Genomic DNA, 27,284 nt, shown 5'->3' on the forward strand with positions numbered 1-27,284 from the left:
CTTGTATCGATGACATACATTTTTCGTTATACTTCATACATAAATGTTATTTTTTCTATGGTTTTTCCCGAAATTCTCCGAAATCACTCGCCTCTACATATTATATTCTTTGAATTTACCTTCCACTTCAAACAATACATTGATTTAATAAAAACGTTTTTAGTAGCAAATATTTTAATTTTTGATAATAATGGATAAAATCTGATAATAAAATATTGTATAAACTTAATCAATCTTCAAAGATAAGTCTTGTCAGTTAGTAGTAGAAGCAAATACTTCGTGAAGTGATCATGCAGTAATTTAAAATGGGTGGTGGTAGTTCAAAAAAAGGACGCGAAGTGAGTGTTAACGACGAGTTATCACAAAACAACAATAACAATGCAGTTAATAAGACAGACAATAATGATAATAACAAAATTTTAGATTTAAGTAAACTAGACTTACAACATATTGAAACGATCCGAAAGGATTTTCGTGAGACACCCGAATTATTTTTGTTGAACAATGTACTTATGTGTGTTATGTTCTTTAAGGATTACAAAAAGTGAGTGTTAGTTTATAAGTATTAGCTTATAGTTTATAAGGATAATATTTTTAACAAATGATCATTTGCTTCGAGTCAATTTGAAAAACAAATTATGCAGTGATACTGAAAGAATATCAAAAAGCTCTTATCACATAATAATGAAATTTATTTACTAAAATTTTTCAGTTATTTTTAACCAGTTGTATTTACGAGAATCTGAGGCATTTGGATTATAACATATCCAAATTATATTAGATAAGATTAGATAAAAAAGTCTTTCCGGTTTTTGCAACCTATTGTGTATCATCATATCACATAGTTTCTGGTTAGATACCAGAACCTTAACAAAGGGAATCCGTCTTCTTCTTCTTCATTCATTTTTGAACATACAAAATAACCATATAGTTCAGGAAATGAAGCTCGAAAAAAGTTAAAACCTCGCAATTTTTTCGTCCTGCATGGATTGAGTTGAAATTTTAACAGAAGATAGGTGATAGCCCAAGGATCAAAATCTATATCGAACCGAAGTGCGCTGAAGGGTTTTAGGGGTGAAAACTACCCCTAATTTTCAAAAATTATAAAATAACATATTAAACCTGAATATGGGTAAGATTTGGTTTGAATTAGTTAAATAATGATTATTTTATACTTGAATAAAGTTCCATCCTATTTCAACCCTTAAAAAGCAACCCTTGTTAGAGATTAACGTAAAAAATTACTAATTCTAAAAAAATGATTTTGCCTTGGATCGATTTGGATAAAAATTTGGATTTAAGCTCAACTCACCCTCTGCTTTATAGTTTATGTCATGCCGATGAACCCTGATTGTTCTTAGGGGTGAAAACTACCCCTAATTTTCAAAAATTGTAAAATAACATTACAAATCTTAAGATGAGTGAAATTTGGTTTGGATTAGTTAAATAGTGATTTTTTTATACTTTAAAATACAATTTCATAAATTTTCAACCCTTAAAAATCAATTGTTATGAGTGCTATAGGTGAAAACAATTTTTTGCCAAAATTTTGCAACTTTTCAACTTTTGAAAATCACCCTTTACAACATTGCAGTTTTTATAAACTAATTTAATAGATATAAATTGAAAAAAGTAGAATTAAATACAAAAAAATTTATCAACATAAAAAGGCACAATATTTTCTTATACATTTACATAAATAGTTGAAAATATTGACATTTATAGGTAAAACAATTATAATATTAATTTTATTCGTCACCAATTACATCTTCATCGTGATATATGTCATCCTCATCTTCTTCAATTATTGGTGGACTATTATTGCACCCTTCACCTGAGCGCCCAGAACAAGTAGAGTTACAGTATAAACCAACTTTTCTGCACCCACATGAAACGCCGCATCCTTTTTTGCATTGGCAAAAAATACTTTTCAAAAGTTCATCGGGTGCAGGTTGTTTGTTCATGCGTACGGGTAATAACAAACCATGTTTGGAATACCATCCCCAATCTGTTGCTCTGATATTTTCATTGCCAAGCCACTGTTGAATTTGGTAATAGCATCTTTTTGAATGCTCATCTAAGGCATCAACAGTGGGCAGAAGGGATGATAGCTTAACCGCACAGTTTTTCGTTGTAGCTTTGATGAACTGTTCGTACCGCATCTGCTCGAGAAAAGCTTCCAAATCTTTTATTTTTTTTAACTTGGTAAGCTGCGTGTCTTTAACAGTTCCGTACAACATTATTGTACAGTATCTGCCAGCATCTAAAATATCTTCAAGCTTAGCAGTACTACTGTAAAAAATTTCGGCATGTTCCCTCATGTCCGGTCTTTTTTGAAGAATATCAAAAAATTTTTTTTGCCTTTATTGTAAAAAGCAGATACAGTATCACAGCCAGTAAAAGCATGGGAAAAAGCTATTAATTTTGAACTATCTGGGTACCCTATTTCAAAAAATTAATTGGTTTTTTTAACGTATTTCCTTCATTTTTAACGATAGAGTGTTTCTTCAAAAACGATTTTATAGAGGTTTTTAAGAGCTAAAAGGATCTGTGAATTAAATCTTTTTGGAACCCTTGGTTTTTAAATGGGGTGAGTTTAAAGGGCTCGAAAAAGATGGTGCTTGATCGTAAATCGATGCTTTAAACGGCTATATCTCGCCAAATATTCATTGTACAACAAATCTAAATAAAGGAAAATTTTAGTCATTAAAAAAGCTACAATTCAGTATATTTTTTATTTTTTTCATATATTCAGTATTTTCGGGGATATTTAAAAAAAGAAGGGTAAAAAATATGAAATTGTAAATCGTTTCTCGCTTTAAGCTGTACTTTTTCTAAAACTAAGCATTTTAAATGGGTCAAACTTCTTGGACGTATTAACAATACATGTACAAAGAGAATTGCAGAAGGGTGAAGATCGATTTTAATTATGGGAGTAGTTAGGGGGTTGTTTTCATCGATTTTTTCGTAAAAAAATGAGCTATTGATCTTATTTTCATCATAACTCACTCAATTTTTGAGCTAGAGTCTTTTTTTTTATGATAGGTCTATTTATGCTCTTTAAAAAAGGTTCTATGAGTTTTCTTCCAAAAATGCATCATTTTCCCGATATTTGACTTTGAATCTTTCAAATTTGGCATTTGAAGAAAACCGCTGAACATTGATAGGCCGTATTTCGGTTCCTATTATATCGCAAAAACATTTTAAAAAATGAATTGTATTTGTCTTTTTAAAAGCTACAAATTTGTTCTCTACAATTTTTTTGATTATATGCACCATTTTCGAGTTATTCGCGAAAAATCGATTAAAAACGTCGATTTTTTCGTCTAAAAGTTGTTACTTTCAATCGCGAATAACTTGAAAAATATCAGTTTTACAAAAAAAATGTATAGAAAATTTTTTGTTTAGAATCACTTTTTTAATCGACCTGTGGTTAAAACGTAAAAAAAAATTTTCACCCCCGAGATGGGGTGGCAACCACCCCCAAGGCTTTGGCGCACTTTGGTTCGATATAGATTTTGATCCTTAGGCTATTACCTACCTTCTGTTAAAATTTCAAGTCAATCCACGTAGGACGAAAAAATTGCGAGGTGAAATGCTTCATTTCCTGGACTAATACAAGCAATGCATCAATATCAAACTATACAGTTGGTATTACAGTTCTTTATACTGCACTGGGATTTTCTTAGCTTCGTCTTCTGTAAAGTACTGAACGTTGCGGGCCTTTCTCTCTCTTCCTTTACTATTGACTGGTCTTCATCTCTTTCTCTTTCACTTAGGCTGATATTCGAAAGCTTGTCACGCTATGTTAGCTTGGCACCTCCTCAATGTGTCTTCCATCACTTTCTTTACACTTTGTGTTGTTGACTGTAGTAGATATATTTTTTTCTTTCCCATAGTTCTGTATGGGTTATTCTGATAGGCCAGTATATCTTCAGGATGTTTCTTAGATATTTAAGAAATTTTGTAGTTTTCTTGTTGTAATTTCATCGTGTGTTTTGATATGTCACTTGTTGTGCCTTTTACATTTCTGTCTATATATCCTTCCTACACCACCTTTGTTTTAATTAATTTATAAATATATCCACTTCTTCTATGTTCTTTCCTCTATCTATCTATATAAGGATTTTTACAGCTGTCGCCGCCTTCCTCTTTCAGCCAACGTCTCCAGTCCTTTCTGTTCTGCCATTCTCCATCTCTAACGTCTCGTCTTTCCATGCATCCACTTCATCCCTCCATGATGTTCGAGGTCTACCTCTTTACCTCCTTCCGATTGGGCTTCAATCCGAAATCTTTGCTATCCACCTTGTATGATCTGTTCTTCTCACATGTCCATACCAAATTAAACGTTTTTCTTCGATGTAGCTGAGTATGTCTTGTTCTACTGCCATTCTCGTTTTGTCTCCTCATTTCTGATGCGATCCATTTTTGTTACTCTGCAGCTTCTTCTCATGAACTCCATTTCAGTTGCTGTGATTTTGGACCTGTTTCGTTTATTTATTACCCAATTCTCTGCTTCATAGGTCATTATACTGCGTACCAAGGTGTTATAAATTCTCTTCTTTGTATTTTTCTGGTAATCTTTCTATCCCACAGTACCCCGTTCATTTGTTTAATACATGTTCTTGTCTGTGCTAATCTGCTGGTTATCTCTTGCTCGGTGGTTCCATTTTTTAAGAGTATGAATCCTAAATATTTGAATTTGTCAGTCAGTCAATGTTTTTTCCATCTATCTTTATTTTATTATATTCATATTTATTGTTTAATAGGATTCCGATTTTGTCTACCCTTATGTAGGGAAACAAATATTGACATAGGGTAGATTTTGATCTTTGAGCTATTTTTTAACTACTGTCCGAATTTCAAGCAAATCGTTGCATAAAAAAAAATTAGAGATTTTTCGGCTATTTTTACCGTCATACCCTAGACTAATAGGGTAGTCTACTCTGAGGGTAGTCCGAGTTTAAAGTGAAGACGCTATTTTCGGAATTTTTTAAAAAATTCCCTTTTTTGAAAATAAATCAATAACTACAAAAGATACAGAAAAAATGCTAAAATAAAACGGCAACCTTTTTTTACTGAAGATTATGATGTTTTTTATTTCTATAGACTAAATATTGACTTCAAGAGCAAATAAGTTCTGCACAAATTTATGTCACATATGTGGCGCCCTCTATGGCTCAAACTCAAAAACACCTAGTTGTAGATTTTTATCCAATGTTTACAGACTAAAAGTTATAGCGAAAAATAAAATTTTTAATTTCCACTTTAACACTCTGTATCTTTCTTAATATCGACATTTTATTAAAGCAAATTGACTTAAAATATAATATTTTACAATGTAGAATCTACTGTTTCTTTTTGTACAATTACTTAAGGACCACCCTGTATAATGACCTACTATACACAAGTGTTTCATTTTAATTATTACCAAATTACTCAATTAAAAGTAAGGAAAAGTCAATAAAAAACTTGACAATCTCAGTACTGCCTTATATTGATAAAAAGAAATATGCACGGGACTGCGTTTTTTACTCCACGTAGTGTGTTAAGTGTGAAAAGATGGAATGAGAGTGAACTATAGTTTTAAGTGAATCTGACATTAAAACCCTATTATACAGGGTGTTTCAAAAATATATGTCATAAATTAAATTACGCATTCCGGGGACAAAAATAAATTGATTGAATCCAATTTACCTTAGTACAAAAGTGTACACAAAAAAAAGTTACAGCCCTTTGAAGTTACAAAATAAAAATTGTTTTTTTGCATTATCTCCTAAACTACTTAACATTTTGTAATAAAAATGGACACGTTACTTTCTTTTTCTGACAGCATTTTTCATAAAAAAAAATCAACAAAATCTAAGCGCACAGAAAATTTTTAAGGGGAGTGTGCAGCCCTAAATCCCCCCAAACTTTTGAGTACATACAAATCAAATGAATTTTGTGGCATCATTAGTTTAACACATTATTTTTACAACTTTTTTGCCTCATCACTTTTTCGAAAAACTAGTTTTTTTTTTCTAGTTGGCCATAAAATTACAATTAGTTTCTACGGATACAATAATTACAAACAGTTCCATCAATAATAGTCAATAATTTGAAGCTATCATTTATTGTGTGAATAAGATTAATATTAAAAATTTTGATATTACAATGGCCTACACATTTCAGGAAATGGCGGATATGCATTTAAGTTTGGGTAAGTTGGATCAGATTAAATTATGATTTCAATATGCTATCGGGAATATCGTAGGTGAATGCAGTAAAATACCCCAATCGAAATACACCCGATAGACGATTATTTCTGACCATTGATCGTCGTTTACTGGAAACTAGTACATTCCAAATGCAAGTTGCTGGCAACAGTGGTCTTCCAATAATGGATGCAACTGATGAAGACATTTTAGAAATCATTGAAAAAGTCCCTGGAACAAGTACAAGGGTAATAGCTGCTCAACTAACTGTTCCTCACCTAAGTGTTTGGAGGCGTTTGAAGGATCGGCTGCTTAAACCCTATCACTTAACAATGGTTCAAGAGTTATTGGTTAAAGATTATCCTAAAAGGATTGGATTTTGCGATTGGTTGTTAATGGAAAACACTCGAAATGTTAATTTTATATTTTGTTTACCGACGAGGCTACCTTCAGTAGAAATGGAATAACAAACCATCATAACGAGCACATTTGGAAGGACGAAAATCCTCACGCCAAAAAAACGACTCATCACCAAAGGACTTTCAAAGTTAATGTTTGGGCAGGAATTATGGATAACAATCTAATAGGCCCAGTATTTGTTCCCAACAATTTAAATGGTGACAATTATTTGCAGTTCTTGGCAAACGATTTACAAGAGTATTTGGAAGAAGTGAATATTGCAATAAGGCAAAATATGTGGTTTCTACAAGATGGAGCTCCACCGCATTACAGTAATGAAGTCTGCGAATACCTTTGCAGGCAGTATCCTGGTCGGTGGATTGGAAAGGGTCGTGACGCACCTATTTCTTGGCCACCCAGAAGTCCAGGTCTTAACCCCATGGACTTTTGCTTTTGGGGGTTTATGAAAGAGAAAGTGTATTCTGTAACAATAGACGACGAACAATTAAGGGTTAGAATAATTGAAGCTGCAAATCAATTTCCTCAGAAAAATATGATTTTTCAGCGCATTCGATTTTCCTTATTAAAACGATACCGAATGTGTATTGAAGAAAATGGGGGTCATTTTGAACATTTATTGTAATATCATATTTATAGAGGTTATAGACATTTTTTGTACTTGTTAATTCATTTAAGCCATTTATTTAGTTGCACGTAATTTTTTAAAGGTTAATGAAACAAGGTTTTTTGAACAAAAAAGATAAAAGGCAAAAGATTTTTAAAAATAATGTGTTAAACTAATGATGCCACAAAATTCATTTGCTTTGAAAGTACTCAAAAGTTTGGGGAGATTTAGGGCTGCACACCCCCCTTAAATTTTTTTGGTGCGCTTAGATTTTGTTGTTTCTTTTTTATGAAAAATGCTTTCAGAACAAGAAAGTAACGTGTCCATTTTTATTACAAAATGTCAAGTAGTTTAGGAGATAATGCAAAAACAACAATTTTTATTTTGTAACTTCAAAGGGCTGTAACTTTTTTTATGTACACTTTTGTACTAAGGTAAGTTGGATTCAATCAATTTATTTTTGTCCCCGGAATGCGTGATTTAATTTATGACATAACCTTTTGAAACACCCTGTATAACCTATTTATACTTATGTATTATTCTTGTTCTTTAATTTAGAACTAACCTTACGATTAAATTATACATCTTTTAAATTAAATTGAAAGGGCAAAATATTTTTAGAATATGTTTTTGTATATTTTAAAAAAAAAATTCATTGACGGGATATAATCCTGCAATATTAATTTTGCTATCTCGATTGATTATAACGTGATTAATAATTTTATTAATACCTATTGAAGTACGATTTATGTACTTGAAAAAATAAACTTTTCTATAAGATTTAGCTAAATCTTTGTATATTCTAGAGTTCATACACATTCCAGGTCACTTGTTTGAGTACAAGTGCACACAATGCGTCATAATCTTACTTTTAGAGATTATTTTTTTAAAGATTATTAATTAGAGTATTCTAATTCTAAGAACGACACCAATAGAATGTACACAAAATATTCCATTATTAAATATACTCAGTGACATTAGAAGTGTTACACCCAGAAGGAATTATTTCTTGAACTTAATTTTTTGGCAACATAATGACATTTAAAACATGCTATGATAACAATACCAATGTTTTATCTTTTCTACTTTTTGTAAAAAAAAGTTTTATCTTTAAATTTTTTTGTGAAGAGACCGATTTGTAAAAACCGGTTCGTATAGAAATTTTTAGTTATTATTCCTCAGTCTAATTGTATTCAGTGTAAGAAAATGCCTCGAAATTTAAACTACAATTTTAATGCATCTAAACTGAACAAGACCAAGAATAATAATGAATTTTACAATGCAAATAACAACGAAACAATACGACAACTTCTGGGGAAACTGCAGAGTAAGCCGCAGGTGTTGGTTGTGATTCTGCCAGGTCCGGACTTTCGTACCATGTAACTCTCGAGTTCGAAGACAGTAAAATTACCACCAGTTAGCGATTTTGACAGGGGAGAATTATTGCGTATAGAGATATGAGTTTGTCGAATCGCGAAATTGGCCGTCGCGTTAATTGTACGGCAATGACGGTTATGCGTATCTGCTGTGTGTGGACCATCGAGCAAAAATACAAAAGAGGGAATGGAAAGGTAGTGGGGGCAAAAATATTGTTAGACAGGAAGTGCCATCTTGAGAGGCCACATTAAACAAGGAAAGAAAGAGACTCTTTCCTTGTTTAGGAAATCAAATTTAGTTGGGTTATGTTATTGCTGATGTTATTGTTTGTCCCAACTGTCACATGAAAGATTATTTGTATTTTCTATTGAAGTTTTTTAACAATTGTTTCACATTTTAGACTATTATTGTTATTATTTAATTAAAACTTTATTATGTTCTAGTGTTAAAAAAAGTGTATTATGTATTAATATTACGTAATATTAATATTATGTAATATAACAAATAAATAGATAAATTAGAACCCCTACACCACTGTATGATTATTGTGAAGTGTCATGAAATTTAAATTTGACACATTTGCATTTCCGGATATGTCCGCCATCAGAGGCCACTTTTTTGGTCTCCTTTTCATAACGATTAGATTCCTTCTTTTGTCTTTTTGCTCGATGGTGTGGACAAACGAAGGTAGAGAAACACGAAGAAGACCAACTGGTCAACCGAGGCGTACCACAGAGCGTCAAGATAGGCGCTTTAGATTACTGGCTCTGCGAGACCGTTTTGCTACTACGCGTCAAATTGCTGACTAATGGTTTTAAGTAGCAGGTAGACCTGTTAGTATGCGTAGACTATACCGTCATATTCGAGCCTTTGGACTGGTTTAATTCTGCGCACGACTAGTGGTTCCTTTGACTGCGGACCGCTGTCATCAACGTTTGAATTGGTGCAGAGAATGACAGCATTTGGTGGCAGAATGGCGTAATGTAGCATTCAGTGATGAATCACGATTCTGTTTAGGAATGCATGATGGTCGTAGGATGATAAAACGCCACCGTGGAGAGCGACGGGATATCGGGTTTGCTGTTGAGAGGCATGTACACAGAACAGTTGGAGTAATGGTTTGGGGGGCTATTGCCTATGGTAGTCCATCACTACCTGTGTTGATGACATCTTACAAACCACTTTACTGCCTTATCTCGACGGCCGTCAAGACGTCCTTTTTCAGCAAGACAACGCGCGTCCCCATATTGCCAGTCAAACTATGAACTTTCTATAAGAAGCTGGAGTTAATGTTTTGCCGTGGCCGCCCCGTGTTCCGGATTTGAATCCTATCGAACATGTATGGGATATGATGGGAAGGAGACTGTCCACTTTGTAAAATCTTCCACAGACTCTGGCACAGTTAATACATTAAGTTCAAAACAAAACAAAAACAACTTATATTTTATAATTTGTCGAAATAAGAGAAATTAATTATCTTTCAAATTATTATTAAATATTAGAGTTCCCCATACTCAAAGCTAATAATTTTGGCGTTAAATCTTGACGGTAAGACTCATTTTATTGTCACATTTAAAAATAAAGATTATTACAAAAAATACACATATTGAATTATGTTCACGGCTTCCTGAATTTTAAGCCATAAGCCCACCTCAAGCTCATTAATACTCTAGACTATAGATCAATTCCTAATATTCCAACAACCTATCTGAAGAAAACAACAAAAGCCATTATCAATAAAACCTCTCTTCCTGTTGACATAAAACAATCTCTAATTCCACGTAAAAAGTCTTCCAGAACACTTCGAATATATGGTCTACCCAAAATTCACAAACCCGATATTCCTCTATGTCCCATTGTCAGTGCATACAACTGCGCTACACAACCATTGGCCAAAACTCTACAACCTCTAGCTGAAAATGCTTCATCCTTCGTCAAAAATTCTTTTCATTTCATCGAACTTCTTAAACAATACCCTATCTCACCGTCAGACATTCTAGTTAGCTTCGATATCGTTTCCTCTTTACAAACATTCCTATACACGAAACTCCGAAACATTCCGAAAACTAAATAGAGAATCCAGCAAGACCACTTATCTCTCATTAAACATTGTATGCTTAACACTTATTTCTTCTTCAAAAGCAATTCTACAGACAAATAAATGGGTGCCCTCCCCACTATCTCCAGTAATTGCCAATATCTTTATGGAAGACTTGGAGATCCGACCACTATCTACATCAATGTTCAAAACCATACGTTGGCTACGATATGTTGACGTCATGTTCGTCATTTGGCCCCATGCTCGGGATGGCTTTAGTGTCTTTGCAGACCCATCTGAATGGTATACATCTTTAAAGATGGAAACTGATTCATTCCTACCGTTTCTCGACGTTATCATGAAGAAAAACCAATCCTAAGGTTTTCATGACTCTGTTTCTCGTTAGCATGCAATCGTTACTTGCATGCCAATTCTCATCATCCACCTTCACAAATTAATTCAGTCATTAATACCCTTGTCTCCAGATCAATACGCCTTTGCGATTATGTAAGTAGACCCGCTGAGCTCTCTTGTTTAAAACAAGCCCTCATCCAAAACAGTTACCGCGAAAATCACATCAATAGAATCATCCGCAGACATCAATCTCCTATTCAATCTCAACCCAAACACTCTGACGCTCATCCCATGAAAGCTTTTCTTCCTTACATTCCAAATGAACAACACGGAGTTTATGAAATTCCTTGTGCAGACTGTCCCCGATCTTACATAGGCCAAACAAATTGTAGAATCCAAAATGGGATTTATGGACATTCAATTTCTGTTCGCAATTCCGATTCAATTTCAGCTCTAGGTAAACACCATCTTCATATAGGTCACAAAATTGATTTTGAAAACTCCAGAACCATAGCCCCCATCCGCTTCTATAAACCAAGAATTATCCGAGAAGCCATAGAAATTGAAAAAAGGCCAAATTGTCTTAATAAAAGATAAGACGGCATACGGTTACCTTCGACATGGACACCTCGCATAAAGAAAATGTGGTCCGCTCCACCCGCCAATCAAAATCCTACTGTCAGAAATGTTACCGCCAACCCCCACGTTAATCTCCTCGCCAACCCCCGCGCTAATCTCCTCGCCAACCCCCGCGCCAATCACCGCGCTAACCACCCTCCCAGCGGTACTTTTCAATACCTTATTGTTTTAGTAACAATACAACATCAATTATAAAAATTAAATTGTTTAAAATTTATTAAAAAATGTTTATAGATTCTTCTATTGATTAAAAAAGTGTTATCTATATGATATTAATACCTGGGATATAAGGACGGTTCCGAATACTGGTGCTTCTATGTACCTCTTGGAGTGAAAGTGTTAAAGACACTATTTTTATTCTACAACTTATTACATTACTGTGAATTGGATTGTCAACAGTTGTTAGATAGTACTCGTTTATTTCTTACTACATAGCTTTAATACCAAAAAAAAAAAACATGACAGGAGTTTACATTTTTACTCCTATAATTAGTACCTAAATAATTTAATAGGCTTACACATTGTGAGGATGTGAACTTTTGCGAGAATTTTGAACATTTAAAGTGATTTTTTTTATTATTATTCTCATTGGTCTTAGTACATAAATTTACCTATTCTTAAACTCTAAAGTGATTCTTTTTAACAAATGTTTCTCCCAAACTTGGATGTATGAATTAGGAATAATAAGTTCTTTTAAAATCTGCAATAATATACAAGGTGTCCCTTATATTTTAAATAAACAATATTTATAGTATTTTTTTATATCAAGAATATCTTTATTTTCCCGTTTTTTCAATTAAAATTGATAAATAATTTACGGAGATATTTGCAAAAAAGCAGTTTTTTTGCACTAATTTATAAGTTTTATTAATTTTGTTATTAACAAAATAAAATGTTATTAATACATTTGAACATCGAGGAATTACCGTCTTTTAAATTTGTGCAAAATTTCCCCCCGATCGGTCAAATAGTTTAAAAGTTATTTAGTTTATTTATCCCCGAGGCTAATTATTTAAACTATTGAACTAGCCCTAAGAATGATGCTAGACACATTTAGCAAATTTCATGATTCTTTAAGACTTAAACTATCTCAGAAGTTAAATGCATATTGCGTTCTCTTCGAAATTATTTACAAAATAAACGTTTGAAAAAGCGGTATGTTTTTTACTTATAAACAATTGTAATACCCTTTATATTTTTCAAGCTACAGACTTGTACGTACAACCATTGGATAGCTGGTAAAAAAACTTACATTTAAAAAAAAACCTTCTATGACCAATAGGAACGAAGTTAGCGACTATTTTTAAAAAAATCATATCTCTATTATTTATAAACATTAAGAAGTAAAATTTGCACAAATTTTTAATGAAAATCTAAACTTTATATTAAAACTTATATCTATTAAATTCATCATATTTTTCGAAACTTACAGCCTTTCGAAACGAAGGTAATTTCGAAAGATCGACATAGGAAAGTGGAGGGGAAACTGTTTCAGCACCACGCTCCAAAATTTCGTCAGTCTCAGTGTAGTGGCTTTAGAAAGCAATATACTTATACTTCTTTGAGTAAAATATTTTGTGTATTTTGAACAAAAAAGTTTTAACTAAAAGTATTTAATTACTTTTTGATTGAAAATTGTAAGTAAGCATGTTACAGCCAAACAGCATGTTCTTCGGGTGAAAATTATGTCATCATTATTAATACTGCGACAGACTATTCCAGCCAAATTAAAAAAAAAGTTTTTACGGTAAATTTCAAATGGATTCAATTTTTTCGAGGTTTCCCATATTTTTCGACCGGTGAAAACTATGTAGTTAATTCATATTTCGACGAGCTACCCCAGAATAAAAAAAAGAGGCTTCCAGCTACAATGGAAGCAGAGATAATGTAAATTTTTTTCTACGTGTTTCAATTTGAAGCTCCGATGTCGAAAAAAAAAACGGAGCTGAAACAGTTATCCTCTCCACTTTCCTATGTCGATCTTTCGAAAGTATCTTCGTTTCGAAAGGCTGTAAGTTTCGAAATTTTATAGCTATGTTTCAATATAAAGTTTAGATTTTCATTCAAAATTTGTGCAAATTTTACTTCTTAATGTTTATAAACAATGGAGATATGATTTTAAAAAAAATAGTCCCTAACTTCGTTCCTATTGGTGATAGAAGGTTTTTTTTAATGTGAGTTTTTTTACCAGGTAACCAATCAATGGTTGTACGTACAAGTCTGTAGCTTGAAAAATATAAGTAAAATGTATTACAATTGTTTATAAGTAAAAACCATACCCCCTTTTCAAACGTTTATTTTGTAAATAATTTCGATGAAAACGCAATATGCATTTAACTTCTGAGATAGTTTAAGTCTTAAAGAATCCTATGAAATTTGCTAAATGTGTCTAGCATCATTCATAGGGCAAGTTCAATAGTTTAAATAATTAGCCTCAGCGATAAATAAATTAAATAATTTCTAAACTATTTGACCGATCGGGGGGAAATTTCGCACAAATTTAAAAGACGGTAATTCCTCGATGTTCAAATGTATTAATTAACATTTTATTTTGTTAATAAAAAAATTAATAAAATTTGTAAATTAGTGCAAAAAACTGCTTTTTTGCAAATATCTCCGTAAATTATTTATCAATTTTAATTGATAACACGGGAAAATAAAGATATTCTTGATATAAAAAAATGATACAAATATGGTTTATTTAAAATATAAGGGAAAAACTTTATAGACAAAAAATCAAATTGTGACCATAAATTATTGTTTAAAAAAAAAACGCAAGGTAAAAATACGATTACCTTTTCATCTATTCGTCCTCTAGTAACCCCCACCTATGTCTTAAAAGCTTCAGATATCTGCGAAACATTTTTCGACCTTTTTTTTAACTAGACTGGGCTATCTAAACAAGCTGATATTTCATCGAAACATGTGGAAATAAAAACGCGATTTTATTTTAATTCGCATTCAACGTAACACGTGTACAATAAATATACCAACTTATGATACAATCTGAACTTCAAAACTCTACATTTATTTTCAGATTTTCAGAAGAACAGATCAAACACAAGTTAGTGAAACAAAAAGAATGCCTGACACCCGATATTATTTTCGAGGAAGTTAATCAAAATGTCACATATCGTCCTCATCATGGAACAAAGAAGCACCAATCCGAACCGCTGGTGCCTAAACGACTATATGTACTTAATGATGAAGTTAAAGTACTAGGAACTATAGAAGATGATACGAATATAGAGGATGATGTGAGAACAGTTGTGAGAATTGAAGAATCTCGAAGAAAAGGTATGTGGTAAGATTTTTATTTATTTGGATTTAAACAAAACTAATAAACAAAACCAAATTTACTGTAATAATAATTATTTTTGAAATATTCTTCCCGGTGGTGTCATGTACACTACCGAACGATATCCAGAAGTTAATTTGTAAATTATTTTGTTTATTATTAGCCACATACAGGTATAGAAAATAACGAAGTGTTCGTAGACTTTAGCATCCATAGTAGTATATTTATATAGAAATTTAAAATCACAACAATACGTAATACTTAAAACAAATGATTAATATAATGTTTGTAATCTAGTCACATGCGTTTTAAAGTTCACCTACGTAATTTTTTTTTGTAAAAACACCTGTTTTTGTCTATTTGCAGGCATATTTATCTATTACAATCTGGTTAAGTCGAATGGTTTTGTCTTCTACTATTTTCTTCTTAAGGTATACTTTCAGCACAAACCTGCATCTTTTGGTCTAAGTCTGGAATATGCTCTCATGTGTTATTCCAGCTCTAATATACCTCTCAAATATGGGAACACTTTTTTATTTCTTTTTTCTATGTTCTAAAACCACTATCCGAACTCTATCATTTTAAGATTTCTTTCTTATTACCATTTAGGTGAGAATGTTCTAAATTTATAATTTAAGCCAAACTTGATCAAAAACTTACATCTAAGAAGATTGTAAAGCAGACTTTCTCATTTTCTAAATATTCTATTATATCAATTACTATATGTATGCGGTGTATTGTAAATGCTTGTTTCTTAACCCAAATTGATGATTTGGGATCAGATTTTTTTCTATTATCTCAGCCTGGAGACAACATTTATTACATTATTAAAGTTGTCATCTTAACTACAGTTAACTATAGAGGATTCCAAAAACACTACTACCAGTGTAGGAAAATAATTATAGTTTTCTTTTTAATTGTAAAATTAGTCGAAAAGTCAAGATTTTTCTTCATAGTTTCTATTTTATCTTAACTTGGAAGATGTTGTTATCTCTTCCTTGTAGACTTAAGTTCAGCTCGTTAAGGGCACTAAAGAGATATCAGCTAAATATGCCACCATTGTAAGCCATTCAAAGTTATTGAAATTATTCCCTTGTTTATTTTCGTTGCCTAATGAATTCTTGAAAAACATTCACATTCTGATCTCATCTCTCAGCTCGAAAACACGCGACACGACTTTGACACGAAACAACCAACGCACCTCAGCATGCAATAACCACTGCTTGTGACTGCTTCCCATGTCTTCACAAATCATACCCAAAATATGAGAATTTAGAGGCCTGGCATTAATGAAATTTACGACCTGCACTATCTCGTCTAACACTGTATTTAATTTATCACGCATATTTTTAGTAGCTAATGCTTCTCTATACATGGAACAATGATACCAAATAGATGGATTCATCTTCATCAAGCGCGCCTGAAGTCCTGTTCGTGTTCCGGTCATAGCCGGAGCACCGTCCGTACTAACTGTCACACATTTATTCCACGATATTTCTCCAAAAAATTATCAATTATGCCGTCGTTGTATTGGTAACAATCAAATGAAAGCAAATTGGCGTCATTAATTGGCGTTAACCGGATCGCTTTAACATTGAAAATCAATTGCTCTTTTCCTGATATATTAACAATTCTATTCTTCACTGTACTGTTGGATAACGATACAACGTCTAATTCTTTTGAAGCCTTTTCTTCCATCATAGCAGAAACCATAATTTTAGCGCACGGTAGTACTGATTATTCAGCAATGGTGTGAGGCTTACCACTTTTTGCAACTGATTTTTTTTTTTTGCTTTGTTCTAATTCTGAGGCTTTGATTTTAAAAAATTATTAAGATTTTTTACGAAGGTCTTGATGTTTTGTTTCGAAACGAAGTCGAAGTTTGGCAGGTTTCATCGACTTCTGTCCTATTCCGATAACTATTCGTCACAAAACGACTTTTATTAATCTTTGAAGTCGATGGTTTTTCATTTGCTTTGACTAAGCGGGATCATTTGGCTTTGACCAGCGTTCCATTGTCATAATCACACTAAAAACGTAACATCTATAAAGTTATCTACACTGTAACGCAACACAGAACAAAACAATGTGAATACGCGTAATTAAATCTTAACAAACGAATAATAAATCAGCCCAAGTGTAAGTCGCGGACAAGTGTGTAGCAGGGAGGTTGGCGGTGTGGCAGAGGGAAGGTTCGCCGCGCGCTCTTGTTGTCTTGTTTGTTTTAGTCACACTTCACTCGGTCATCTAGGTCGGATCACGCTTGCTGGCAGCAACGATTACGAGATTTTTATTTATTAATCCAAATGACTAGGACCCCCTAACCACAGGTTAAGAAATACTACTCTAAGGTAAAATGCAGGTAGCCGGCCTTAGTATAGTAATACTAGTGTTTTGAGAGAAGAGAAATCAACTGATTGAAAAACATTCTACTTGAACAGAAAAACCTTTTTCTGACAATTATACTGATATCTGCATTATAGTACTCTATTGTCTATATATTTTTATATTATATGAAATTTTATATAAATCCATATAAGAGATAAGATATAAATATTTACTTTCTAATAAATAATATTCATCGAATTTAGTACTTCAGAATTACTATTAGCTTATATGATTAAAAGGATATTTTAATATTAAATTTATATTTGCGTGATTGGTTTACAAGGTCAAAAAAATATTAGCGTAACCTCATTAAAATGATAAATGGAATGTAGAGTACGAAATTTGTCATAGTTTTAATTGTTTGGTACATATGTCTCATTTACTTTGTTTAGTTGTTTACTTTCAAAATAATTTTTGTGTTTTTGTTTCTAATTCTTGAGTTCATCATATCATCATATCATAAAATCTCAAAATTCAACGCAGCCAAAACGTGTTACGAAGTGACAGCTGTCAAATTTGTTTGGTTAGGTTATTTGGGGAGGGAATAGTGCCAGATAACGTCACATATAACTACTTACTTTAGGGATAAAAATGTACCGATAGGTAGAATCATGATGTTGTTCTCCATCGATTTGTCGTGACCTTCGTTTTACAACTGGCAATACAGCAATCAAGCCAGCTAATAAATGTTTTGAGATTCTATATTGATCGTAGTTGATTAAAGGTATCCCGAATAAAGTGCGTGCCTCCTAGCGGCGGAATACGGGCAAAAATACATTGGTTTATAGGGCAGTCCTTACAGTAGGGATCCTGGCCTATACAAAAGAATGCAAGCGGGTGTGGGGTAATACTGAACTTTGGTTGCATTGGTGGTTACTAAAATAGTAAAATACTAACTCACGAAAAGAATGTCAAAAAGAGATCGAAAAAGTACTTTGACAGGTTATTAAATGAAGAATTTAACAGACAACCAGTTGAGTTAACGGATACAGTAACAGCAATAGTGACCGAAATAACAAACGAAGAAGTGGCTCAAGCAATTCAAAAAATAAAGAAAGGACAAGCAGTTGGACCAGATGATATTCCTGGGGAAGAGTGGAAAGCATTAGGAGAGACAGGGATACATTGGTTAACCGGTCTATTTAATAGAATTATGGAATTTGGACAAATGCCAGCCGAATGGAGAAGCAGTGTATTAGTACCGTTCTAGAAAAATAATTGAGATGTACAACAATGTACAAACTAGAGGGACATAAAACTACTTATTCACACCATGAAAATATGGGAGAGAGTAATTGACAGACGGATACGTGAAGAAACCGAAATATCTGATAATCAGTTTGGCTTTATGCACGGCAGATCAACAACGGACGCAGTTTTCATTATAAGGCAGTAGATGGAAAAATACAGAAATAAAGAAACAAGCGCTCATGTGGTATTCATCGATCTTGAGAAAGCATATGATAGAGTTCCTCGGGAGATTATGTGGTGGGCACTAAATGAGAAAGGAGTCCCTGGTGAATATGTAAAGATTGTGAGAGACATGTATGAGGGGGTAATAACTAGTGTTAGGACAGGTGTGGGAGAGACTGATAAATTTCATGTCAAAGTAGGATTGCACCAAGACTCGGTGCTTAGTCCTTATTTATTCTCCTTAGTTCGGGATCAAATAACAGCGAAACTACAGGGTTATATTCCGTTGTGCTTAATGTTTGCTGATGTAGTGTTAGTAGGAAATAGTGAAATCGACTTAGAACAAAAACTGGAACAGTGGAGACAAGCTCTTTAGAATAAGGTTTAAAACTTAGTAGGACAAAGACAAGAGTATTTAGAATGCTCATTTAAAGATGAAGTTACTATAAATCGAATGATATTTGGATGGTGAAATGATTGTCAAAAGTAATAGTTTTAAGTATATAGGATCGGTGTTAAAGAAATAGAGGAATAGAATGGAGATGCATGAAGAAGAATTAGGGTTGGATGGATGAAGTGGAAGGAAACGAGTGGTGCGTTGTGTGACAGAAATATTTCAGTGAAACTGAAGGGAAAATTCTATAAAACAGCCATAAGACCAGCTATGATGTACGGAAATGAATGTTGGGCAGTTAAAAAGAAAGAGGAACAACGAATGCATGTGGCGGAAATAAGAATGCTTAGATGGATGTGTGGAGTGAAAAAAAGTATAAAATTAGGAATGAGTATAAGAGGAGAAGTCTAGGGGTGGCACCAATTGTTGCCAAGATGAGAGAGCATAGATTGAGATGGTTTGGTCATGTTCAACGTAGAGACACTAGTCACCCAATACGAAGAATTGCTGATCTGCTGGTTTCTGGAAGTAGTAGGAGAGGAAAACCAAAAAATACCTGGGGGGAGACGCTTAGGCAGGACATGTCGGTAAAGGGTATTGATATTGATATGACTCGGGATAGACATTTATGGAGAAATGTAATTAGGCAAGCCAACCTCTTATAGGGATGAAGGCAAAGAGAATGATGATTGATCCTAGTTGATTAAATGCGTTAAGCATGTTTTGCCTCTTTTGATCCGTAGTGTTTTCAAAAAACTTCAATCTTCTACACTAACAATCATCTCCTAACTCGTGACCCTGCAACCTCAACTTTTTCATTACATCTGCAGTTCGATCAATTTTCTTTTGTTTCTTGGTTTTTTTAACATATTGTCACACAAATACTCTTCACTCGGTAAAGGGAAACGATGGGGTTATTTCCACCGTGCCCGTAGCGCACCAAAACCATCGTGGCGGCCTGTCTAGTTTTTGTTACAGGATTTGTTAGGTAGCTGATTCGTTAATTATGCCTCTTGTGGGGGTGAAAATTATACACAACACTTTTATTAGCGGTTTATTACTTCCACAATCTTTTATGGTAACACCTTACAAACTCAACACTTACAACACTAAAACTAACTTATCTTATATGCCCTTGTTGTATGGCACGAGTGAGAGAGAGAGAAACTTATTTAGCGACTTGTTTACTTGAAATACTTAATGAGACTGACTTTATATGCTTCTAGAGAGGGCAAAGGGACGAGAGGTGTGCGGGCAGAAGAGGTGTCAAATATGCTGACTATCGTCTGGTCTTTTTAACTAATAGATATTTGATATTCACGCTACAGAGGCGGCGTTAGGTTAAATTTGAGTAGTGAAAAATTAGTTGGTTTTCCAACACTCGGACTCATCTCGACATAGACTGCCGCGAAAAGAACCAAACATGGAAGATTGTCACGCCCAGTTAACCGTCGTTGCTAGGTAACTAGTTGGTCTGCATCGGTTGTTTACCAGTACCGCGTGGACGTTTGTTTTTAACTAGTATGAGTATTTTCTAATACTTTGTTATTTGGACACTTTGGTGTTATTCCCGTACAATTTAGCACGTTTTTGGGTCCGGATATTATCAACATAATAAGTTGATTAAGTGAGATTCTTATAAATTGATCATTGTTTGTTTTTCCCCTTACCCTTTATATGTATTTTTGTTTATTTTTCAACGTTTATTTTTCAGGATACATAAGACTTAAAGAAATAGTTAAACGGCCTAGCTCCAGTGGTTCACCTGTACTTACCTTAGATGAAAACTCAGAACCCAATTCCAGAAGTTCTAACGACTCTTCTGATACTGCTTATACTAATTTTACAGACTTAAGAACTCCAACACCCATGGAAATATTAAATGGTTTGAAGAAAAAATCTACACAATGTGATGGTTTGCCCAAAACTTGCATATCATATAGGAAAGTTAAAAAGATTTCATGGGACGCGGATGAATTAAGAGGTGAAAAAATTTCCGAGGATGATTTGTACGATACAGTTTCTTATATAAATTCGAAGAGTTTTAGAAAGTACTCACAAAACGGTACACTGTTAAGTGAAGCGGTTTCATATTTGAATATAGAAGAAGAAGATATTCAAGAAACTCAAATAATACAAGAAAAAGTTGTGTTCGACACCATTAAAAGTGAAAAGAAAATACCATATGAAATTATACCTTCTGTAAAGGCCAAATGGCCCCTAGAGCAAACTTTAGATTTCGCAACTAAAGGAGAAAAATCTACTGAAAGTAGAAAGGTATGTATATTTCCTACACCAAGTATGGTAGAAGAAATAACAACTTTGGATTGCGTCTTGCTACCTAAAGGTTATTCATATAAAAGAGGTGAATATAATGACTCTGATATAGAATGGGAACTGTGTTTTCCCCAAGCACAAAGATATTTGGAAAGTTTCATGAGCCATGCTCAGATGAAAAGCTTGATCATTCTTTTAACACTTCATAAAACTTTCATAGAACCTCAAACTGCGCATTTAGGTCTTACGGCCGATCATATAAGAAACTTCATCTTTTTGGAATGTGAGTCCCATTATAGTGACTGGGCAGAACATAGGTTAGGTATTAAATTGTTAAAAGTGATAAAACGTCTTTATACGCATCTTTCACAAGCTAAACCATGTATTCCAGACTTTTTTGTTACTAATAAAAATACTTTAAGTGAAATACCTATTAGAAAAATAAGAAGAGCTTTAATGGCTTTGGATGAAATTTTACAATCTCCCCTGATGTACTTCATAAAAGCCTTACGAAATCTAAGATATACAGATGGTAGAAATTTTTTTCCTCCTTTAAATTTTAAACAACTGCACGATCTTCTAAATAAATCTGGGTTGGAATTCTCCAATCCACAGCTTGCAACAAGACTTCGCAAGAAACCACGTTTCACTGATGCAGATATGTTGGTAAGTCACTTACGAGATGCCAAAAAGCGCCAGAAAATCTTAAGACAGAGGCAAGAAGAACAGGAAAGGCAAGAAAGGGAAAAGAATGGCAAAGATGATCAAGCTAGAAAAGGATCTGTTGATTCAATAAACATGGAAGTAAGTAAACCTATTCAGCGTTAATCATTTTAATTTTTATTTGCTGTGAAGTAATTTTAATCTTTTCTAGGTCATTATTATTCTTCTTTCCGTGTCGGCTCAGATTTCCCTACATCCGCAAGATGTTAGCCCTTTTCAAAATATCTAAATAGTTTTTTGAAAGTGCGTACTCCTGTCTAATCGCGAATATTATTTAGCTATCGCATTTGATTCCTTCTAATTGTCTATAAGAACATATTCTAGGCATGATATCTTACTTGCCTTAATAGCTCTAAATAATTTACAAATAGCATTTACTCTTTAATATTCGTAGCATTATTCTATGCAACAATGATCATTCCCTTATTATAAATTTTGTCTTGGTGAAATAAGTTTTTAGACTTACTTGCGGTCCTGTTATGTGTACAAAGTCCGACAATTATTGAAGAATTCTTGATGGGTCCGGATATTACTGCTCAATATGACCGTATTGTCAGTATATTGAATGGTATAAATCAGTTCACCATTGATTTTTACCTCAAGGTCTTTATCTTGTAAAGCCTGCTTGAAAATTATATGAGAGTAAACGTACTCGTACATAATCTTTCATCTTCTACCGTTAGGTGTCGGGGGTATCGAAGTAAATGTTGAATAATATCGGGACGAGAAGCTATCCTTATCTGATGTCTCGATGAATTTAACATTTGCCTGTCAGTTTTCCATAGATTAAAACCACTGGTTTCTGTTTCCAATACAAGTTCTGTATGATACGCATTATCTTCTATTCCCGAGTTCTTAAAATGTCGGTTACGATACTTTTGACGAATTATAAGGTAAAAAGTGCCTTACAGGTGTGAAGTACATTCCTAAAGCAAAACTGGATTTCATCTAGACCAATTTCACATCGATTTCTTATTTTTCCATGTACTATGCGAGGAAAAATCTTTAATATGTGACTTATCAGGCAAATTAATCTGTATTCGTCGCACCTTTTTGCCCGCTGATTCTTCGAAAGTACTGGAGAATTAAACTTCAGCCATTCCTGGAGTATTTCACCAGTAGTATCATTTTTAGATCATTAATCAAAGTTCTGATGGATTCGACCGGTCTTCTTCACGTGTCATTTCAGAGTTATCTGACGTTGACGATCAGAATTATTCGACTGTTACTTGATGGTAATTCATTTTATTTAACAATAAAACACTAAAAACTTTTCTTTTCAAAACTTCCACAAAATTTATTATAAATTGTTTTCAGTACAGCTGTTTCGGCAGAGTGCTTTTCTCAAGTGATCTATTTTTGGCATCCGTTTAAACTTTATAGTCTTTAACTGAATTTAAGGAGGAAAGAACTGTTTGTTTCGAGTTGGTCATTCAGAATTATGCCTGTATTTTTTAATTTATTAATTTCCATTAATTCCAATAACGATAGCCTTTATTTCGAATGTGAAGAATTTGAAATTGGTCATTAAAAGAATGATTATGGTCTAGAAGGTGAAGTCCGAACGTAGAGTCTGTTTTTCTATTATTAAAAGCCCTTTTATGCTCTGCTATCCGTTTGTAAAAAGTTCTACCAGTTTGACCGATGTAAGTTTTTTGGCAGTCGCCACATTTAAGTTTGTATACACCAAGTGCTTTTTCTTTTGGCTCTTGTTGTTCTTAATATATTTGCCTAAATTGTTGTATGTTCTGAAGGCCGGTATTATTTCTTTCTTTATTATGGGTTTGGCTATTTTTGTTGATATCTTGCCTTCATATGTAATCGAACAGAAGATACTGAGTTTTTCTCTGATGGTGAAAATACTAATTTCAGGGATTTCTTATGATTTAAAATTGATACTGCACATTGAAAGAGAATACAGCAGATATAAAAAACTACCGTCCTATAACACTCCTCAATGTAATGTATAAACTCCTAACAAAAATTTTAACCAATAGATTGACGACAAAATTCGACGGATACCAGTCGAAAGAACAAGCTGGTTTTAGAAAGGGATTCAACACAAGTGACCATTTACTAAGTAGGAAAATACTTATAGAACGAGCAAATGAATACCACATTCCTCTATATATAGCGTTCATAGATTTCGAAAAGGCTTTCGACAGTGTCGAACATTGGGCAGTGAAAAGTTCTTTGATTAACAGCAGGATTGACCACAGATATACGGAACTAATAGCCAATATATATATAAGGCAACCAAAACAACAATTCAAGTATATGAAGAAACAAAATCAATACAAATAAATAGAGGCGTGAGACAGGGTGACACAATATCACCGAAACTTTTCAATCAGGCCCTGGAAGATGTTTTTGAAAGATTAGAATGGGAAAAAAAAGGTATAAAAATTTGTGGACAACGCTTGAACCATCTAAGGTATGCTGATGACTTCGCATTGATAACCGATAAAAAAGAAGAATTATTTGAAATGATGAAAGAACTGGACGAAGCTGGAAAGATAGACCTTAATATGAATTACAGCAAGACCAAAATCATAACAAATACAGATGAAGACATCACAATGAGGATAGGACAAGATGAAATAGAACAAGTTCAGGATTATATATATCTGGGTCAAACTATAAAACTTAACAAAGAAAACCTAACAGCAGAGATAAAAAGACGAGTTAGACTGGCATGGGCGGCATTTGGCAAACTAAGCTACATTCTTCAAAACAAAAGATATCCACATCATCTTAAGACCAAAGCATACAATCAATGCATACTGCCTGTTCTCACTTATGGTTCCCAAACGTGGGCATTTACAAAAGCAAACATGGACAAAATCATAAAACCCCAAAGAGCAATGAAAAGACAAATGTTGCACATAAGACTAATGGATAAAAAGAGAAACGAGTGGATAAGAGAGAAAACAAAAGTGAGGGAGGTTAGACAAGAAGTTACAAAATTGAAATGGAGATTTGCCGGACACAATATAAGACAAAGAGAAGACCGATGGAACACAATTCTTATAAGTTGGAGACCGTGGCAATATAAACGGAGCAGAGGAAGGCCCCAAATGAGATGGGCAGATGATATCAAGAAGCACGTGGGCTCTAGGTGGATGACTGTAGCGACAGAAAGAGAAGAATGGAAGAGGATTGGGAAGGCCTATGTCCAAAGATGGACAGAAGAAGGCTAATTAGATAGATAGACTGCACATTGCAGTAAACAATGGATAGAACAAACAAAGAATAAATAAAATTTTAAATCAAAAACTTCATAAGTCTAAGTTGGTCTAAGTATACCACTTTACAAAAAAAAGTTTTTACTTAATTGTGAGTATTTTTCCTTTTTTTTTTTCTTCTATGCTTGATCCAACATTTTATTCCCATAGAATCGCCTAATTTCTGTTGAAACTTTTCTTTAAAGAATTCAGACTAATTCATTTTAATATCTCTCTTTGTTCTTTTAATATGTCTTCCACTTTGTTTTTACACATTTTTATTCTAGTCTTAAATTCCTCTGTGTTTTTATTTCGTTTTTGGTATAATTTTACAGGTTACTAATATCAGTTTTAATTATACCATCTCCTTCAACTATTTTCTAAACATTTACAACACACAATTACAACGCAGAATTAGATAAAGTGAATAGTAATCATGTACTTATTAATTTTTGATATTCTAGGACATATTGTTCATCATCATCCAACCTTCTCACGTTCACTGCTGGACATAGGCCTCCCTTAAATTCCTCCATTCTTTACGATTTTGTGCTCTCTGTTGTAAATTTTTGGTGATACGCCTGATGTCGTCAGTCCAACGTGTAGGTGGTCTTTCTGTACTAAGTTTGCCTATTCTTGGCCTCCAATTTGTAATTTTGCTCGTCCATTGTAAGTATTGCATTCTCGCTACATGACCTGTCCAGTTTCATTTCAGTTCCGCTAGGATATATTGTTATGTTATTATAATTTGAAAGCTGATAAACATCACGTTTGTTGTGACAATATAGGTTCTTTACTAATTATTCATGAACTCTTTTTTCATACTTCTATTAAACCAACTGCTAACTTTTGTTTTCCCTAAAACTTTGGCAAGTAATGTTACACATTCTTGAGAAGATTTAATATTTTTTATTCTTTGTTTAACAAGCGCTTGAAACAATTATTTGGTTATTCTAATATAATGTAATAAGTTTAAATTTATTTTGTTTTTTTTTAGTGGGTATGTGAGAAGCAATTCAATCTCCACAAGAAACGTGCTCTCTTAAAATTCTTTATTGATACATTCATCGAAATCGCCGAGAGAAGTCTCACAATTTCGTCAAAGAAAACTACTTTATTCTACATAAAACAAGCTTATTACTTGACCAAACTTCTTCAGGAAGAATGTGCAGCATTTGCAGTTGATGTGTACGAATATAATGACAAAATTTACGAATTAGAAGCAAAATGTAACCAGGTGGAAAAAGAGCAAACGTTCGATGAGATCAAGGTCGAATTCGTAAAGAATCCGAAGAAATTAAACGCGAATGTTAAACATGACAAGGGAAATAGTGTAGAGAATGGTAGTATTCCCCCAAGGAAAAGTGTTACTTTTGTTGAAGTACACAGTTCCACATAATACTAGTAATAAATGTGATTGTATGTTTTAAGTTATTGATTATATGTTAATAAGTTATTATTTATATGAGTTTGAATATATTAATATAAATGAAAATAAATATGAATCATTCCGTGATGCGAATAACTATGACTGCTTGATGCGAATGACTTTTAATGCTTCTATTTACCAATGTGCTATCAAACACAAGGATAGTAGTTTAAAGTCCTGAACTGTAATTTTATTACTGTTGTAACAGGGATAAAAATATCATTTTTACGCAAAACTATCCACAATGGAAAACTAAAAACGTAATATTTTTCTTTAGTTTTATTTAATATTTAAAATATAATTTTAAATCAATCGTAATAGTACAAGATCCTACTACAGGATCACTACGTTCATAACGTAGTTAATCAAACTACAACTGGCACGTCAAACCAGTAGCGTTGTGCGCTAGCTGTCTTTTACTTTATCTTTGATACATCGAGTTTTTAACAGCTGACAACCATAATTTGTGACCATTTTTTCTCAGGCAAACTTATATCATCATATTAAGA

General features: G+C 33.2%; 2 protein-coding genes across 2 annotated transcripts in view; one reads left to right on the top strand and one right to left on the bottom strand.

The window, feature by feature from the left end:
* Positions 1-27,284, bottom strand: part of r (carbamoyl-phosphate synthetase 2, aspartate transcarbamylase, and dihydroorotase rudimentary) — a 106,722-nt gene that overhangs the window by 39,019 nt on the left and 40,419 nt on the right. The gene's annotated exons all lie outside the window — the stretch shown is intronic.
* On the top strand, positions 250-26,851 carry LOC140445118 (uncharacterized). The gene is made up of 4 exons (XM_072536949.1): positions 250-544; positions 14,667-14,926; positions 20,837-22,203; positions 26,344-26,851. The coding sequence occupies exons 1-4, from the start codon at positions 306-308 to the stop codon at positions 26,743-26,745; spliced, it is 2,268 nt and encodes a 755-aa protein (XP_072393050.1). The 5' UTR covers positions 250-305; the 3' UTR covers positions 26,746-26,851.

The sequence above is a fragment of the Diabrotica undecimpunctata genome, chromosome 7, assembly GCF_040954645.1.
Source record: "Diabrotica undecimpunctata isolate CICGRU chromosome 7, icDiaUnde3, whole genome shotgun sequence".
Classification (NCBI taxonomy): domain Eukaryota; kingdom Metazoa; phylum Arthropoda; class Insecta; order Coleoptera; family Chrysomelidae; genus Diabrotica; species Diabrotica undecimpunctata.

Excerpts from the sequence above, each read along its gene's own strand:
- LOC140445118 (XM_072536949.1), top strand. The coding sequence starts at position 306 with ATGGGTGGTGGTAGTTCAAAAAAAGGACGCGAAGTGAGTGTTAACGAC. Across the intron at positions 14,927-20,836 it reads TGAAGAATCTCGAAGAAAAG|GATACATAAGACTTAAAGAA; the intron begins GTATGTGGTAAG and ends TTTATTTTTCAG. Across the intron at positions 22,204-26,343 it reads TTGATTCAATAAACATGGAA|TGGGTATGTGAGAAGCAATT; the intron begins GTAAGTAAACCT and ends GTTTTTTTTTAG.